The 14400-nt window shown below is 33.1% G+C and overlaps 2 protein-coding genes and 1 non-coding gene across 6 annotated transcripts; all 3 read right to left on the bottom strand.

Moving 5' to 3' along the window:
• Nucleotides 1-5712: 5712 nt before the first annotated feature.
• On the bottom strand, nt 5713-7274 carry LOC122716099 (protein l(2)37Cc). 4 transcript variants are annotated; one of them, XM_043938852.1, is made up of 4 exons: nt 7161-7274; nt 6642-6740; nt 6133-6554; nt 5713-6054 (listed from the first exon to the last, which is right to left on the bottom strand). In XM_043938852.1, exons 2-4 carry the CDS (start codon nt 6724-6726, stop codon nt 5746-5748), a joined length of 816 nt encoding a protein of 271 aa, XP_043794787.1. In that variant the 5' UTR covers nt 6727-6740; nt 7161-7274; the 3' UTR covers nt 5713-5745. The 4 variants fall into 4 exon arrangements, with proteins under 4 accessions (XP_043794787.1, XP_043794786.1, XP_043794789.1 ...); XM_043938851.1 differs by having other exon boundaries at nt 7128-7246; XM_043938854.1 differs by lacking the exon at nt 7161-7274 and adding an exon at nt 7010-7028.
• Nucleotides 7275-7782: 508 nt separating this feature from the next.
• Trnan-guu lies at nt 7783-7856 on the bottom strand. Its single transcript has one exon. It is a non-coding gene; the product is annotated as a tRNA-Asn (tRNA).
• Nucleotides 7857-8114: 258 nt separating this feature from the next.
• Nucleotides 8115-14165, bottom strand: LOC122716081 (vitellogenin-6-like). Its single transcript, XM_043938809.1, has 16 exons — nt 14028-14165; nt 13886-13924; nt 13478-13770; nt 13273-13413; nt 13036-13206; nt 12817-12959; nt 12355-12732; nt 11940-12268; nt 11230-11852; nt 10246-11144; nt 10053-10170; nt 9717-9950; nt 9301-9648; nt 8944-9226; nt 8543-8861; nt 8115-8432 (listed from the first exon to the last, which is right to left on the bottom strand). The coding sequence occupies exons 1-16, from the start codon at nt 14041-14043 to the stop codon at nt 8243-8245; spliced, it is 4524 nt and encodes a 1507-aa protein (XP_043794744.1). The 5' UTR covers nt 14044-14165; the 3' UTR covers nt 8115-8242.
• Nucleotides 14166-14400: the final 235 nt, after the last annotated feature.

Genomic DNA, 14400 nt, shown 5'->3' on the forward strand with positions numbered 1-14400 from the left:
GGTCTCTTCACGGCTCGATTCTAATTGAATTAGAAGATCCGGAGGATTTTCGAGGCAGGGACCAGGAGCAGGTTAACCCACCATTTACGAGCAACCCTTCATTTCGAATAGCGAGAGCGCCAAGGAAGATTCAGAAGCACCCTCGGCCAGTCTGTTTGCTTGGCAAACGATAAAATAATGAATCCCCGCACTACGCGTTCCTCTATTGGACTCGAGGAATTAAAATCTCGTGCTGAATTAAGAGCACTATTCGATAAATAAATTAGGAAGAAAGAATCGCGTAACTTCCTTTGGAAAAGTTATTCCAAAATTAAAGGAAAATATAAAGCAGGTGCATTAACCTGCTATACGTGTTACGTCAATCTTTTTTCCCTTCTTAATGAAGATTTATGATATATAATCGCGCTTTCGTGATTTAGATTAATCTTGATAACATTATTAAACAGCAAGCATAAAAATTTCGATAAAATGGAATCGTTATTTTCTCTTAAGAAAAAGCTTCGTATATATCATTCTATAAAACGAAATCTTAAGTTTTGATAAAAAAAAAATAAAACCAATATCAAGTTTAATCTTCGTGAAAAACGTGATATTATTTATAACTATAAATATTTCTTAAAAACCTATGCCGTACACAAAATACAGTACGAGGTAAAGAAACTCACGAATCGTTAATTCCGACGTACCTCGGGCGTACGTCAAATTGACATCCATCTTCACAGGAACCGTCAATTTCACGACGATTTGCACCCGCGGGAATTCGTCTTCACGTGCAACGAGTGACCGTTCACGAAAAAGCTCGAACAAAAAGGAGGATCGGTTTGAGGAGAGAGAGAGAGAGAAGAGGAAGAAGAAGAAAACAGGTACCGATGACCGCGGCACGTCGCGTGACGGAAGAACCCATGATCACAGGCACACGCACGCGCGTATTTGCATCTTGCATTCGCGTCTATTCACGATGAAAAACCAAAAATTTGTTAACCAAGAGAAATAATCTATCTGTTCAAGACGAGTCTTCTTAAGACTTAAGAAACATGTCTATGTTCTAACAAACTTAATTTTTAATTCGATATAAATTCGATGAACGATCCATGAATGGATCGAATTCGAATTTTTACATCTCGTAAAATTTAAGATAAATTAAATTAAATAATTCGAATTTTATTTACATCGATTCGATATCAACCCCGTCTCTTGTGACGATTTTCGTGAAGGTGCATACGCATGAAGGTAACAGCATCTGAGGATGTAGCAATTACGTCTGAACTCCTTGCCACAGATGGACGGGACCGCAACCACGGAACGCCCCTTGCGTTACACACATGTTACAAGTTCCCTTCTGTCCTTCTTCCCTTTCCTCCTTGCCCCTCTCCTCTTCATTCCTTCCTGACCGAATTAATGTTCGTACGGTCAGCACGAAAGACGCTCCTGTGGGAACAGCAAGACGCGGCTTTGTCGACGTCCATCCTGGTCGAGGAACGCCTTGGTGAACGATTACGGAGGGGGAAGGGGAGATAAACTAGAACAACACGAGTAGGAAGATGAACTTGGAGAACGCATTACGGGTTAATGAGGACAAGCCGAGTAACGAGCAAGGTAAACTAGAGAGTATCAGCTGAAGAGTTGAGCACTTGGAATTCATTAGATAATCTTGTATAGAATGTACGTGCTATCGATGTAACTTAGAAACTGATATCTGAAATGACGATAATTTAGTCAGATTGGTAAAATTACAAGTCAATTACAAAAATTATATACGAGTTCGAGTCTCTTGTTAAATTCGTTGCTTCGTTGTAAATTGAAAAAAATTCGTTCTAGTTTCACCGTCAATCGTATATGCAAGATGATCGCTGGATAACGGTGACCCTGAACACACAGCAGGTAACCCCATAGCCGTGAACTTTCTTTTCTCGTGTGCCGTTGACAATGGAGAACGACGCTCGTCTCGCGGAGTTCTGCACGCGATGACCTGCGTACTTCCTGAGCACGCTCGAAGAGGAAACGTCCTAACGGGAGCAGTAGCCCCACTTTCTGTTCGAAAAACTTCACCCTTTGTTCCACGAGGCTTCGCCGCTCCGTTCAAACTAGCCGAAATCGGAATAGAGACACGCGAGAAAGAAAATAGCGTAAAAATAAACGGCGAGGGGACGGAGAAATGATTGTTTAAATGACCGGTTATCAAGCGCAGTTGGCCAACTAATTCACGCAATATTAAGCGTAAGTTGGTTACCTCTCGTCAAGACGCTCGAGCTCTAACGCACCCTGGAGGTCGTGAAAGGGATGAGACGGCAGTCACGTGTATTCTGCCCGGCATAGTCGCGAGATTACAGGCCGGCTCGAGGCTGACTGCGATGTAAATCAATCTGCCACGGAACTTCCCCGAGGGTCTGGTCTAAACTGTTCGTTCTATGGCGAAAAGTGAATGGCAATCGTACGAGGTGTCGGATGTTCGAAACTAAATTTTCTTATTGCTGCTCTCGTGCATCAGCGCAACAACGTTTTCGAACCTAGAGAAGAAACAAAAAAAAAAAAAAAAAAAGAAAAAGTATGAGATGAATGGCGAGACTACCGTTGGTCGTGCATCAACTAGAAGAGGATCAACGACAAAATCGTGCCAGCTGCATTTATTGAAAATTACTCCTCGCGTGCGAGCTGCACGAAAATGAGAACGATGAGGGTGAAGAGATGCAGTCGAACAGCCGATCCCAAGATACGATTATGCTAACCGAATGGCGCTTGCCTTAATAAGTTGAAACACATTTAAGATGCAACGTATCATCGTATATTGGGATTCCTAATTTTATTCTTCGAGCGATAAATTAATAGATATTTGATGAAATATCAAGTTTGATGAGAGAAAATATTATACATAAATAGACAACGATGACGACATTTCGACATTTATTGATCTTTCTTACCGAAAATGATAGCAATGACTCGCACGAATCTTGCTATCATTTTTGCTATCATCATCCGTAAAAGCGACTAATGAAAACACACGAAAGCACAAAATATGGTTATTTAACGTCGTGACCCATTCAATTTTCTGGACTTTAATTCGGACGATGGTCAATGTGTTTCATCATATGCCCCGAAGTCCTATATTCTTTGTGTGTAGAAAGAGGGATGTAATTATGAACCATCGAGGGATGTTTTCGTTTCCCGCTTTAATTAACAATATCCGTACAGTGGTCCACGTTAGTCGCTTCAAAGCGGTGATTTCTTTAGCATGAACGAACAAAATGCTACGTGGATATTCGTTATCGTACACGTGACTCGTGATTAATTCTAGAATGAAATAGAATAAAGTATGAATATATAGAACGAAGAATAACGAAAGTACCATATATATATGTGTGTGTAGAAGATATTATAAAAACTATCACCTTACTTTCTGGATATTTACGAAATTGTGCAAGTTACGAACTCTGGAAAGGAAATTATCGCTTTAGGCGATCGTGTCTCCGAGGAAGGCCATCGGCATATGCGGTTCGCGTGCATCAATGCAACCGTAGGATCGCAGTAACAGGTGCAGATGCAGAGGAAGCAATCGTCAGCTCGACAGCCCGCGGTGCATGTGCGCCTATTATGATTTCTTTCGTAATTAGTTTCCCTTCTCTCGTTCTCTACGTTCCTCGTACGAGTGTCCAGCTATTTATTTATTTCGTTGTACATACGCATGGCCTGTGTCGAATTCTTTTTCTCATTTGCAGTACTTATGTCATAGGTATTTGGAATACCTATCGACATAATCCTGATCTTCCTTCAGAAATTTTATTATTATTTAATTTTAACACATTCTTACACAATATTGCATTACTATTATTTAAAAGCGCATATCATTTCACGTGTCATAATTTTGAAAATATCGCGAAAATTTCATCATTACTCTTCGCGTTCGTTTGCCGTTTATGGCGATGTAGCAATTTACATGTTTGCATTAGTATCAATAGGTAAATTGCTTACGCTTACAATCATTGTCGTTTCAAGTGAAAATTTATCGAAAATACGGTATATTATGGAAAATAATTAACAAAAGCTATGAACTAGTAACTTATGAGAATCCCTAAATTTATGACTTTTCTATTTTAAGTCATAAATTAAAATTTATTAAAGAACGTTTTAATAATAAGCTTAAGCCGAGTGTATACAATTAAAAAATACCTGTATACCTTCTCGATCCATCAATGTTCATAGAAACGAGGTAATGTTTAAGTTATGGGATGGTCCTAAGATCTCAAGGTACTACATATCCGAGAAAGCATCTTGCCAAGGGATTTCACCGAGGGTTAGCTGTTTGCGCCTCTCGACAAATAAGGGGAAGTCGTTATCCTCTGGATGGGAGGAGTAATTAACTGCTTCTACCTCCTTTCTATCCGTCCCACCTCTCAGCCAGTATCCTTCCTTTCCGGCTTCGGCTTCTACTCGAAAGAGCAGACTTAAGGAGACCCGCTTAGGCTTTCACGCGGTCGTGTCTTCATTATTCACGCTAATCTGCTTTTGCCTCGTACTCCAACCGTCTCGATCTTGCTCCCTTTCTCTTCGAAACCGAGTTCTCCCCGATAATTCATTATTTTTTATTATTATAAATACTAATCAAATCTTGCATGTTTTCTTCAAATTGTATCTATACTAATGCAAAGAATAAAAAATCGATTAAGCAAAAGAAATTTTAATATAACGATTTATGGAAATTGTGTTAATCTCACAAAGTGTTATTCCAATTTCGACGCAAACTATTAAAAAAATCCCACAATGTTCGTCAAATTCTAACAAATTGTTTTCTTTATTAACTAATAATGCCGACAAACGTTGAACCAGTGGACCCTAACTGCGATAATCTTTCATTAATTTCTGGTCGTTGATTAATCGTCATAATTGATTGGCGATTCGAACGAATGAATGACTGACTGACTGCGATAAGATTTCTAATATCTTCTCGATTAAAATTTCGTGATAAAATAATTAAAATTAAATATGAATATAATAAAATATTATATAATTTCAAGGTATAAATATTTCTAAAGAAAAGATTCAATATTTAGAAATTGAATAAGATGTGAATGAAATAAAACCTCCTAAAAACACCTACTCTGAAAAAAATAAAATTGGTAAATCTTTTACATATTAATCTTTGAAATATTTACTAATTTACACAATTATTCACAAATACACCATATATTAAGTACGTCGTAGGTGTATTCGATTTATCCAAGTTATAATATAAATTTTATTAAAAATTATATATTTCCTGTAAAAATATTCATTATTTTGATATTTAAATAAATACATCTGAATTATTAATTTATATGAATATATGAATGGTCGAATAAAAATAAGGCAATTTGGTAAAATAATCCTGAAATAAAAAAACGATCTCATAAATAGTTAAATATTTCGATTTTAAAACATTGTTTAAAATTTTTTAATTTAACATTTCTAAATCATTTAAGATTTCTAAATCATTCAAGGAATCTTCTTCTGGAAAATAATTGACCTAAAACTACCAAAAATAAATGATATCAGTTTTTCAAGTAATCATTACATAACTGTGAAAAAAACATGTTCGAAATAATTAAGAATATAAACTAAAATTCTAGAAAAATTATTTTCATTTATCTATCTAAGAACATTTTTGCATATTAAAATTTTTCTATTGATAATACACCATTACTGCATCAAAACTCATACATTACAATATAAATGCACAACTTATATATATAATTTTTATTCGAGTTTATATTTTTACTGCGGTAAGTTAAGTAGAACATTTTGACCTGGGGGCAAATAAGCTACTTGACGAGATCTAGAAAGATTATGAGCTATGTCTTCTGCAGCTTCAATTCTTCTAAGTTCAACTAAACCATCGCCTGCTTCACCAAGGGACTTTGCAATTAAACTAGCAGCTTGGGCATCACCTTCTGCACTAATAATAGCAGCTTTCTTATGCTGTTCTGCTTTTTCTACTAAGAAACGGGCCTTTTCTGCTTCTTGCTGTGCTACTTGCTTCATTTCCACAGCTTGAGTAAATTCTTTTCCAAAGGTTAAATGTGTCTGAAATAAAAGAGATTATAAAATCAAATAAAGTATTATATATCGGCTAAAAAACAAGAACAATTATGATACACTTACAATAGAAATATCGTCTAAAATTAATCCAAATTGTGTAGCTCTTTCTGTTAAATCTTCCCTAACCTTTTGAGAGACAATCTCTCTCTGTGTGATTAGTTCTCCTGCATCAAACTGAGCAACTACAGCTTTTAATACTTCATTTGTAATAGATGGCAATACTCTTTCAGCATAATCTATACCAAGAACAGTATAGATCTTCGGCAAAGAATCTGGTATGGGTCTGAAGAGAATACGAAGTGTGATGTTTACGTTTTGCAGATCTTTACTTCCAGTGATTACAGGAATATTCCTTGGTCTAGATCGAACATCAAATATGATAGGTCTCTGTACCCAGGGAATAATAAAATGTGTTCCTTCTCCTACAACTTGGTTCTTTATTCCAGTAAATCTATCAAAAATAACAGCTCTATGACCTCCATCAACTAAAATAAATAATTTATAAAAATTATAAATAAAACTCAATATATATCTCACAATAACTTTGTCGTATAATAAATGTATAAACTAACCATTGTATAAAGCATTATTAACAACGATACCAGTCAAAGTTAAACCCACACCGAGCTGTCCTAATCTATTCCAAAACATAGCCATTTTTAATAAAATATCTGAAATAAAAATAAAAAATCATTTGAATAAAAAAAATAGATAAAATATATTATGATGCAACACTAACCAACTTAACTAAAAGCGTGGTCAAACAACTTTAACCTATAAACTAATAAAATTATAATATGAATTTAAATAATACGAAATAAATGTGAATCATTATTTTTATCGAATTATAAAAGCATAATTATATCAAAGAAAGTAGTATTTGATAAAACTACTGTTACAAAAACAAGTAAAATATTTAAAAATGCTATAAAAAACCAACCACATGCGGTCTCGAATCGAATCAGTATATGATTAAAAATACGTGTAATTAAAAATAGAAAATACTATTATATTAAGTAATGATTAACATTTTTCTTATTAATATAGTTTATTCTTACGTAATAAATGCTGTCTTTCGAATAAGAACTCACTTTTCTTCTCGTATTGCGTATGGGTGTCGGCAAAAGTAAGATGGAGTCTAGCCAAATTTCAAGCAAGTCGACAATAGCGCCACTTAGTTTTTCGGAGGTAAATTTAAAATGGAAATATTACGAATAAAGAAATATAGAACAGTCGCAATATTCAATATATATGGAAAATAACTAAAATTTAAATAAGATTACATAATATATGTTACATATCAAGTTATATATTACATAATTTATACTCCAGAGTTTTATTCTAGCCTTTTATTTTATTATTTTCTGTTCCTATAAAGTATTTTAGTATGTAATTCACTCGTGAAATTTCTAAAATCTATCAAAAGAGGTTAGTACATCATTATTTTCATTACGTAAAATTAATTTAATATTAAATATTAAATTTTTGATTGTTTTTAAATATTTGTAATGGTTCTGTTGCAATAGGTATTAAAATATTAGAATATTACACTTATATTCACTTATTTATATTACACTGTTATATTACACTTATTTATATAATATAGATTTTTAATAGATTTATAGATATAAACGTGTATATTATTCTTGTCAATAAATATAGAAAAATTATATTACTTTGATTGCAAAATTAATAATAACGAAAAAAAATAATCGCCCCCGGGTGGGCTCGAACCACCAACCTTTCGGTTAACAGCCGAACGCGCTAGCCGATTGCGCCACGGAGGCCACGTGACAAACGTGTTCAAATTATAAAATTTAAAATTTATTTTTAACAGTATATTTAAATTTTCTTTTTTTTATATTTATAAGATAAATTTTAACACATCGTTTCTTTTTCTTTGATAATTAATATGATATAAATATACGTATATCGTATATTATAATAAAAACAAAAGTTAATGATAATCTTTATAAAAAATTAAAAATTTTCCAAAGTAAAATTTTATTTTTTTATTCTTTGTAACTACATCATCATTCCTAAAAAGAAATTATTGATTGTTAATATAATTATAATATTAAAATCAATAACTGCTATTAAATGATTCTAAATAATGACACTAAACATATTTCATAAGATGAAAAATATGATTAGATGATTTCATTTCATTTTATTAGAGATATGAAACACTATGTACGTCTGGAATTTCATCTTTATGCATAACATCCATGTTACCACAGATTCCAGTTACTTGACTCTGAAGATTAGTATGCAGAGAAACTGTTACACTGTCTACTTTATAGAAAATATGAACTGGTATTGTTTGTGAATCAATTACTACATAGTTATAGGCAGTGGTTAATCTGTACAAAAAAAATATATATATATTACAGTTATATTATAATATATAGATAGAAATATCTTTAAAAAATAAAATTAAAACAGAATAAATTTATTGAAAAATTAAGTTTACCTCATAGGATAAGAACGTGATTCGTTCTCGGATACTGTAATACCTTTTTGGTAATCATCAATAATTTTATTATCTATTTTCACAGATACTTTTGTCTCAAGAGGCATAATTTCCATTTCATGTTCACCAATATAAACTCTTAAAGCCAATTTCTTATTTTGTACTAATTTCACAAAGATACTATACGTATGATGTATGTGATCACCAGACATCAAGATCCATTCATCTGATCTGATAAATTGAATGATACCATTCCAAGTAATAGTAACGGCATCATTAATAGTGGGATTAAGAAGTCGAGGATAAATTGTGCACAATCCTATAGGCAACGTAAAAATATATTTAGCAATTCAGCATAATAATTTCAATTACCATAATAATAAATAATTAAAAAAACTTACTAATTTTTTCATTAAAATAATCATTCAATATTGACGTAGAATAATGAATATTATTCATCCATATATTCCAAATTGGATTACCAAATGGTAATTGAACTAATTCGTAACTGTGTGTCGAAGTTGTAACAGCTACATTAAGAACAGATGTCAAGTATGGGAATTCTAAGATAATCTTCGCGTTTCCAGGCTGTACATGATTCCAAGTATGTTTCATATGATCGAAGAAAACAGAACGCAATTTATCATGAACTATATTTACAGCCGACATTATTTGCTGAGGTACCTATAAAATAAATAATAAAAATCATTCGCATTAAATTATCATCGCTATCAATCTTAAACTATAAAAAAATTTACCTTTCTTACGGTCATATCTAAAGTATATTTCCTCAAAGTTGAATGAAGTATATCTTCTTCAATGCATTCTTTAGTCTTAGGAACTTTCGAACTCTTGGTATGGAACAAAGGATTCTGACTTTGATTGTAACATTCAATATACATGCTGTCATAGCTCATTTGATTCTTTTGTTCTTCTAACATTTCGCCTTTCATGATGATTGTGACATCCATTTCATCGCGTACACACTTATCTTCTTTCGTTTGTCCCATAGTAATCGTCATTTTTGTATTAGTTTCCTTCTTTCCATTAACTGTTAATAAATCATCAGTAATCTCTGGATATTCATTCTGTGCCTCAATACATATCTAAAAGAATATATCGAATATTCTTTACTGAAAAAATGCTTCACTTAGGAATTTTAATTCTTACAAACCTTTAAATTTTTCTCTTCTGGTATGGTACGAGTAATCATAATTCTCATACTATTATTAACATGTCCCTGAGACAATACAATGTTAAGATTCATATCCCATTGTCTTATAGATTCATTAGTGGAAGCTGCTTTAGCATTTAAATTTCCACGAATATCGATTCTCTTACTGCGTAAAAGATCCATTTTTTGTGTCTCGTGAAAATCTTGAATGCTAACTTTTCCAATTAAGTCGATCTAATTAAAAAAAAAAAAAAAAAGAAAGAAAAAGAAAAAAAACATTAAAAGAAAAATACACGCGTATTCTGATGTTATTATAAAAGAATTTTTTCAATTTACCACCGAAGTAGGATAAACGATACTTGGTTCAGCTTTACATACGAGAGAACAACTTTTTCCTTGTCCCAAAATTATGTCGCTCATTATTTTATGACGGATTGCTATAACAGCCTGTATCCTGTATAACGGAAATAAATTTTGATATTATTCTTTTTCCTTGTTTTTTTTATTATCTCTTAAATTCAATACTCACATACTGTTTTCGATTGTCTTTGACTCTGAAAGTCCTGTAAGCCATTCATCCACAAGAGAAACCGGAATAAAATTATTGTCGCAATGATATTGCATCTTAAAACGAGTTCCAATATCCTTTGAATCGAAAGTATTCTCGTATGTTTTCAAATTGACGTTATTGGTAACAACTTCATAATGATGGCAAGTAGAACAGAACTTTTTCAGCAGATCATGCTCATCGTTTAAAACGGTGATATAATTTTTACCGTAAATCGATATTCCTGCAACCGAGAAATCCGAAACTGGCAATCTTGGCCATGTAACTTTAAGACTTTTCGTTTTCCAGTTCCAGCCAATGCTCATTTCACATGGTGAAACAATATCGAAAGACGATGTCTTACGAACAGAGTGCCATACATCGACAACAGGATTGTAAATTGACATCGTGTGTTCGCCGTGCATCCATTGCTGATATTTAATTTTTGGTTTCAAGATTAAAAGATTTTTATCTTCAGAGACTTCAAAGCTTCCTACGAGGGAGAATAAAGAAGGTACTCTCGTTGCCAAAATGGCTGGTACACCAAGATCAGTAGGTACATGAATTTCGTAATGATCGTGATATAAAACAGTCTGCCAATTAATAACATCCATGTGTTCAGTAATCAATTTTTTCCATTGTTTCAATTCATTGAGAATTTTCTGCCAATTATTCTTGGTGCAATGGAATATCGAAACAACATTGTCGTTCATTGTTAAAATGACATTAACGTTAATATCTTTAATTTTCGGCATAATCTTAGCTGCTGAAATTAATACATTCTTCACGTTGTCGTTTTTAATCGCTTGTACGACATTGCCGAACACATTTTCATCGATATCCTTAATAATCTCGCTCAAACCATCTATATTCCAATGGATCTATGATATATAGAAATATAATTAGATGATATTACAAGAAATCTTATATTATATTTTTCATAATAAAATTTATTGCAATACTCACTCCTAATTTAGTAACAGGTTTACGTGCTTTAACAGATGCGATATGTTCGATCGAACCAACGTACGGTAAACCAGATGTGTGATCCACAATTAAGGAACCTTTCACTCTTTCGTTATATTCATATTTATTATCCACGTAATCGACATAAAATTTGCGCGATAATGGACCAGTAACGTTCCTTACTCGAACGATCTTTAATAATTTCTTAGCCATTTCTCGAGCTTGCATCAGACAAGGATCCACCGAGGTAGCAAGTCCTTTGAGGGTATCCACGTAATAATTATAGAGATGTTCGTTCTTTTCGTAAACCATCAACCAGTAAACATTTATAAATCGTCCTAATTGAGGAGTTTCGTTCATCAGGACATCAAACGCGGCAATTCTAACTGCTGTTGGAAGGGTAATATCGGTTAGAACCGGCCAGAGTAAGTTGTAACAATAACGGGGATGTTCGAAGACTACGTTTTTCATGATCCAAATAGCTTGTGCACGAATGTTGTGCGGTTTATCAGATACAACTTCATCGCCACGGATTATAGGCTCCAAAAATTTCAGAATCTGAGTTAATCTTACGTTTTTCATTGCCATCATGTATACCATCTTCATATGATGCGTCGGTTCGTCTGCAATATTTATTATCGATTAAATATTGATAAGAATAATCAATATTAATAAAAGAAGAGCTAGGTATTATAAAAATTGCATTATACTTCTAATATGTTCCATGAAGTGATGCAAGTATTTATCCAAAAGAGGATCTATAGCTCCAGTCTCCTCGTGCTCAAATGTTTTACGAATCAATGTAGCAAAACAGAATATGCTTGCTTCCTTAACTTCCACAGAAACAGAATCATCTAAGCTAAGAAGTTCTTCCATCTGGACAAGCAGTTTTTTCGAAGGAACTTTCACATGCATCGGAAGATTTCCAAGCATCATAATTGCATTCCATTTTGGAACGCTCTTTGTTCGAACTACATTTCGCGTGAAAAAGCAGGCAGCTGGGGTTCCCACACTTGACAGTATTCCGAGGAAAATATTTCTAATAAAAGAATAAGAATGTGAGAAAATTTATCTCAAAATATATTATCGTATTATTTTCTTCATAATCGACAAAATGTTGCATACCTCTTTACTATCTCATTGGCATCTTTACCATTTTGAATCTCGCTGTACACTTGCTCCAACGATGTGACATCCATGTAACTCATAACGTGTAAAATCCTATTGATCGTTTGATCATGTTTCCAATCCGATTGTTTCTTGTCGATTTGGCTTTCTTTGAGATAACCGGCAACTTCATCCAACATCTTTCTCAATTTTATAATAAGATCATTGAGTTTGACTATGTGTCGACCATGAGTTACGTCTATGTCAGCTTGAGGAACGTACGAAGTCGTAGGTTCATCGTAGATAACATTTTCGATAATTGAAGGATTTAATCGTACGATGTCCGATAAGTGTGACTCGGATACAGAAACAACATTTTTCAGATGCAACGTTTGACTGAAAAAACGGATATTGTTCTAAAATAAAATTATGATATTTTTCAATCTATATATATTTATATTTATTCGTTTTGGAGATTACTTGGTCAGAAGATGATGCGCCTCTGATTCGGCCACCCACGGTAGATAGTTGATCATTCCATGACCAATTAATTTTTTTATAAGAACTTCATTGTCTTGATTTTCTACCACGAAAATGCGTCTACTAGCAGTGCTCATGTCGTCCTAAATATAAGATTAAAGAAAAGAGAAATATAGGATTAAAATTGTTATTTCTATTATTTCAGAGAAAAAGTCTTACCCATTCATTTACATGACATTTCTCAGAATCAAAATGGCTCATCTCGTGGTAAGAAAAATGAGTACAATTCTTCGATTCGTGAATCTTCGTAACAACGAATTCTTTGTTAGATCCTATATGGTCCAATGGATGAACATTATAAGCCACTTGACAAGTACCGTGAACGGTTTCCTAGTGGTAACAACCAAAGAGAACATTAAAGAAAATCTCAGAGTGTTCCCATCAGTCGTTACCTACCTCGTGAGCGATGAAACTATGTGATTTTATCGGAGTTTGAACTCGAATATTAGTCATGTCCAATTGAAGCATGGAAACGATACCCTTTTTCATGTTTTTTGACCATCCTGGCTCGTTTTCCATAAATTTTACACCTTTAAGCTAAAATATAGAAATAAAAATGTTAAGAATTCTCTCTAAAGTTTCTATTCAATTTTCTTCTTACGTGTCCATTTTCGTCATAAATGATGAGGAAAGGATTCAGAATCGCATTTGCTACGTCGGGGATCGATTCCATAACAGACAATGATTCATAATGTTTCACAAATCCATTGTATAGTCCATATTTCACATTGGTCAAATTAACATAATAAGTATTCTTCGAGTTTGTGTCGGTGATATGTTGTACGTTAAGTAAACATTCGATGCCATAGTTGGATACGAATAAAGACGGCTCGACACCAGCCTTCACATCGGCGATGTATTTGTAAGTTACAAGTTTTCCATGTGGAAAAGGAGCTGTAATAATATTAGATAAAATTTATTTCTACAATTCGATTATCACAGAATTCACTTCAAGTTCTCGTTTATTTTAGTTATCTTCGAGAACTTCTTTATATTTATTTTAACGTACCCGGAACGGCAATCACCGTAGTTAGGATCCCCAATAATACTAAAAATTAAAAAATATATATATCATTTCAAATTATTAACAATATTTTTGAAAATACAATAAAATTACAGGAAACTTGTTTTCTTCCTTTTTTGTTACTTACCGATTAGGGTATTCATTATAGTGTAACCCTTGTAAGAAGACTACTAACTCTGCTGTGCTGCATTCTCCTTTTATATGGCGAAAAATCTGTAAATCCCGGTAGAATAAGAAAATGCAAATATAAATGATAACCCCTCTCGAAAGGGTGTTGCGAACTGGCTATGCCGGTGTAATCAATGAGGAAGATAACCCGTTCGTGCACCATCACAAGTTACATTACTACGTGAATAATTTTTTAAAAATATTATCAGAATCAAGTTTAACTTGACTCATACTTTTTATACCTGATTGTATATATTTCTATATATTAAAAAATCTTCATTCTTTTTTATTCTACGCACTCATGAATTATATGTTTCATTAGATATTTAGAT

This window comes from Apis laboriosa, unplaced genomic scaffold, assembly GCF_014066325.1.
Source record: "Apis laboriosa isolate Shangri-la unplaced genomic scaffold, ASM1406632v1 scaffold42_cov153, whole genome shotgun sequence".
In the NCBI taxonomy this organism is placed as follows: Eukaryota; Metazoa; Arthropoda; class Insecta; order Hymenoptera; family Apidae; genus Apis; species Apis laboriosa.

Bases quoted from the DNA above. Each gene is read 5' to 3' on its own strand.
- LOC122716081 (XM_043938809.1), bottom strand. The intron at 11,853-11,939 runs GTATAATGCAAT...TAAATATTGCAG, and splicing joins CTTCATGGAACATATTAGAA to ACGAACCGACGCATCATATG. The intron at 8,862-8,943 runs GTAAGTTTTTTT...CGTTGCCTATAG, and splicing joins TTATTTTAATGAAAAAATTA to GATTGTGCACAATTTATCCT.
- LOC122716099 (XM_043938852.1), bottom strand. From the start codon at position 6,726: ATGGCTATGTTTTGGAATAGATTAGGACAGCTCGGTGTGGGTTTAACT. The intron at 6,555-6,641 runs GTTAGTTTATAC...TATTTATTTTAG, and splicing joins TAATAATGCTTTATACAATG to TTGATGGAGGTCATAGAGCT. The intron at 6,055-6,132 runs GTAAGTGTATCA...CTTTTATTTCAG, and splicing joins TTTTAGACGATATTTCTATT to ACACATTTAACCTTTGGAAA.